The following is a 4,508-nucleotide window of genomic DNA, read 5'->3' as shown; positions in this document are numbered from 1 at the left end:
TGGTAAACCCCTGCCCACCTTTGAAGACCGATGTCTTTTAGATATTTCGTGACAGCACGTCTCGAAAACTACGAAGTTCGTCCTATTTTGTCTGCAACTCTGTCATGCGAAATACCCTTGTTGCATCTCTGAATATCCCAACAACCATATTGTCCTTAAAGATGTAATAAGATTCTGTTCTATGTGCTACATGCACAATCCATGAAATGTCGTGGAAAAAAATGCACGAATAGCATTGCTGATAGATACCATTCGATCAAACACAAACACCAGATTATCGGGTTCTCAGATACTGCATTTCAAATTCGACATAAACTATTTCCATGATCTATTGGTTTCATTATCCACTATTGCATGTGTTAGTGGGTATAATTGATTATTCTCGTCCATAGAAACTACAACCAACATGTTCCCTTTGTACTTTCCTTTCAAGTGTGACCCATCAACAATTATCACAGGCCGACAACTTGCAAAACCTCTAATATAGAACTCTAATGCCATAAACATATACTTGAAATGCACATCATCTTCAAGTTCAATCTCAAACACGGTACCCGGTTTCTCTATTTTTAACGCTTCCCCGTAAGCATGTAGTATGGAGTATGAGTATTCTGAAGTACCTCTAGTGAGATCAGATGCGGTTTTCCTTGCACGCTACACTTTATCATAACTTATGTGCACGCCATAATCTCTCCCCATATCCTCAACGATATGACAAGGTTCATAAATATGTCCTATGCATGTAAACTTATCTTTAATCAACTGACCAACAGTTGCTTGTCTATGGTCGTGATTCAGAATTCTGATGGAACATGTGTGCGAACGTGAGTACTTTGTGATCTTGAATATACCAGACCCTTCCATTTGCACTATACGAAGGCTCTACTTACAAGTCTCCCCAATACATTTGACAGTGAATAAATATTTGGTTGACTTTCTGACCCTAAATTCAAAATTTTTGTTGATAGACAAAATAGATAATTGCATTTTCAAGTCCTTTTTACTCAAAAATAGTTTACCAACTTCAATGTATGTCCCAGATGAAGAGGTACCAGGCATAATCAATTCTTCACTATGACTTGAAGACACAAATGGTGGAACCACTGAAGCTAGTAGAACAAGGAACCACTGAAGCTACTGTAGAACAACACACATCTTTATGATCACGATCCATTTCCTTCAATCCTTTTGGTTGCTCATTACCATCCACTGAAGGACCACAACATTACTCTAGATGACCACAAGCTATATAATCAAGTCTAGATGATTACCCAATTTTGTATCACCATAATTCATTGAATTCAATCCTGCTGGATTAATGCGGTCGTTGTCTAGTGATAATGTTGATGGTACAGTGTTGGTAGACAATGGAATATCATCATCTTCATTACAGATAACTAAAGTCTACTAAGCTCTTCTCGGAAAAGAAGGAAGCGAACATCATCATCATTCCTTATGTATTGTGGAGGGATTTCATATTCAAGCTTATATTTAACTCTCATTATAAGATCAAACTCTGAAGAACTCTCATTATAGCATTCCTGTCAACTCACCCCCAATATACGAACTTTCATTCTCATCTCAATCACCTCCATATCAAATAAGTAGACATTTTTTTGTCATCCTACAAAGCAAGAGAACATTTGTCATTAAGTCGCTCTCTCTAGATCTCGCTCTCTCTTACTCTTACTCTCTCTCACTGTTGTTCTATCTCTCGCTCTCTCTCTTCCAATACAAAATTTCATAATGAAACAGACTCAAAATAATGAAACACCATTCTAAAAACCTATTCCGTTCTGAAAAAGTCTCGTCTTGGAAATCCCCGTTTGAAAAAATCATCATTGTATCACCGTTGAAATGGAGTTTAGAGTTTATTTTTAGGTATTATTTATGCAATTTACGTAATTTGATATGACGATGGTATCAGCAGAGAGCCAATTGACATTATGGTATCAGCAGAGAGCCAATTGACATTATTTTTTAAAAATGGGTCATTTGACATTTCGGACTCAACAAAAAATGAGACATCTATACAAATTTTCTCAATTTCTACCTATTTTTCTATCACACTATGAAGATAGTTGAGATTTGAGAATATCCTCCGTTCCAGTTTGATTAAATAAAATTATGTGCTAATATACCCTAATACGATTAGGACAACAGCCTCTGGTTTATTTTTTCTTTCTTTTTGCAAATTTTTAATTAATTAATTAATTAATTAATATGAAAAAAAAAAAAAAAAAAAAAAAAAAAACCAGCTTAGACGTCAAATGAATTCAAATTTTCATAATGCGTATTTAACCTTATTTTTCTTAAATTCCACAGAAAATATTGTTGAGACTTTTTTATGTGTAGAAGATAAAGTTACCTTGGTTGGTTATTATTAAATCAAAATAATAATATTAATAACGACAACAAATACAATAAAGCAAACTTAGGGGACCATTACCTAAAATTTTTAGATTTTCAGATTTTCTTAAGAAGGAGAAGATTTTTCAATGCCACAAACTTTTAACGGCCAATGTAAAATTGATTCGTCTGATTTTTCGTATAAATATTTGTTTTAGAAACCAAAAAAGAAAAAAGAAAAAACGCCGATATGAATAAAAATAAGATGAACATATATGTTTTTTCCCTTTTCTTAGTTCAACAAACCAACTTTTATATAATTTTAAAATTAAAATAGAGAAACAAATTTCATTTCCCTTCCAAGATAGATGATCTTAGAAATTCATATTCTCCACAGGAATAATCATCAAATATTTTATGAACAATCTCGCAGCAATATTATCAAAAAAAAAAAAAAACAAAGAAAGTAATTAATATACAAAATCCAAAAATCTCTCTATTTAAAAATTTGAAATATATTTACAAAAAAAAAAAAGGGTACATAACTAGGGCTATCTGAATCTTTAGAAAAAGAGAAGAGAAAATAAGCCCTAAAGTCTCTCTACCGGCAATAATTTCCCTCTACGATTCCCCTACCGAAATCGGGCGGCCGGAAATTCCGAGTGGCGAGCGAGAGATCTGGCGAAAGACGGTGGTCGGCGGTCTGATCTCCGGCTGTCCAGGTCGCCAATCGATGATCGTCTCTGATTCCTCCTTGATCTTCCTCACCTGGCTATGAACAGGAAACGGAGCTCCGATCTTCTCCATACTATTGCTCTCTGTGTTCTCGGAATTGCTCTGCTTCCAATTGATCTCCATCTCCAGAAACATTAAAAGAAAAACCCTATATCGAAGAATCGTTTGAAATGATGTTCGGCGGAGAAAGGTTTCAGCGGCTGAGGGGATTATATAAGAGAGAGAGAGGGGAAGAGAATTAGGAGTATGAGACGTAAGAAGGGAGGGAAGATGGAAATTGGGTGGGGAAATGGGAAAAGCGCAATCCGATTTTGAATCAGGCGACTGCTTTTGACCGATACGATACGAAACCAAACGGAACGGAACCGGCCCAACCGTTTTTCTTTTTTCTTTTTCTTTTTTTTTAAAAAAATTCCCTGCGACGCATCGCACTCGATTAATGTCTCTCGATTTCTCGAGGCCGTTGTTGTGGACCCCATGGCTTTATGGGCTTACACGTGTCGTCGTGGGTTGATTTGTTAGTATTATGGTAGCACCTGATTTATTAATTTAACTCCCTCTTCCAAATTTGACCCTTTCTTTCCTCCAAGATTACATTTTAAAATTGGAAAAAAATATCTATTTATATCTCTAAATTTTAGAAATTATCAATTAAAATCATTAATTAATAATTGTATCAATCTAAATTATAAATTTTTGTGAATGTATCGATTTATACTCTATTTTGTGAAATTAATAGTTGTATCAATTAACCTCCTACACTTTGTAAAACCGATATTTTAAGAAATCTATAAGTTTGAGAATCACTATAATGATGATTTCCAAAAGTGATAAAAAAGTCTAAATTAATTGGCTTATGAAAATTTGAGAATTTAATTTCACGCTGAACGAAATTTGAAAAAAAAGTAAATCGATACACTTACAAAAGTTTAATTAATACAATTATTAGTTTAAGGTTTTAGTTCATATAACCTCCAAAGTTAAGAGGTATAAATTATTATTATTACATACTCATGATTTTGGGATAGTAAGAATTGAGTCATCATAGTTTCATAATTCTTTCTAAATAGTAATCAAATTCTAATCTTTTTCAAATCATAAGAATCAAATTTGTAATTTCACCAATTTTCAATCTCTTCTCTTTTTCCCTAATGTATTACAAGTTTTCAAGTCATTTAAATAAAAACATTTAGATGGTTATCAAACGAGATCTTAAGGTTTTTTACATTTGAATATATGATAAATATCATACACATGTTATTTGGCATGTGCAATATAACTCGTTGATTAATAAAATTTTATCCATCTATCAATAAAAATCTATTTGGTCAAATTGAAAGAGAATCCACAACTTTAAAATTTGCTAATCTTTATTTTTAAACTTTTAAAGATGTTTATAGATTCATGTGCTTTCGGTTATAACT

At 33.1% G+C, this 4,508-nt stretch overlaps 1 protein-coding gene across 1 annotated transcript; it reads right to left on the bottom strand.

Moving 5' to 3' along the window:
- Positions 1 to 2,819: 2,819 nt before the first annotated feature.
- LOC150034589 (uncharacterized) lies at positions 2,820 to 4,099 on the bottom strand. The gene is made up of 2 exons (XM_090316786.1): positions 4,096 to 4,099; positions 2,820 to 3,500 (listed from the first exon to the last, which is right to left on the bottom strand). The coding sequence occupies exons 1-2, from the start codon at positions 4,097 to 4,099 to the stop codon at positions 2,971 to 2,973; spliced, it is 534 nt and encodes a 177-aa protein (XP_090172912.1). The 3' UTR covers positions 2,820 to 2,970.
- Positions 4,100 to 4,508: the final 409 nt, after the last annotated feature.

This window comes from Benincasa hispida, chromosome 8, assembly GCF_027475165.1.
Source record: "Benincasa hispida cultivar pf3 chromosome 8, pf3_genome.v1.1, whole genome shotgun sequence".
NCBI lineage: Eukaryota > Viridiplantae > Streptophyta > Magnoliopsida > Cucurbitales > Cucurbitaceae > Benincasa > Benincasa hispida.
Note: the sequence above shows the minus strand (reverse complement) of the source record. Positions and strands in the feature narration are given on the sequence as shown.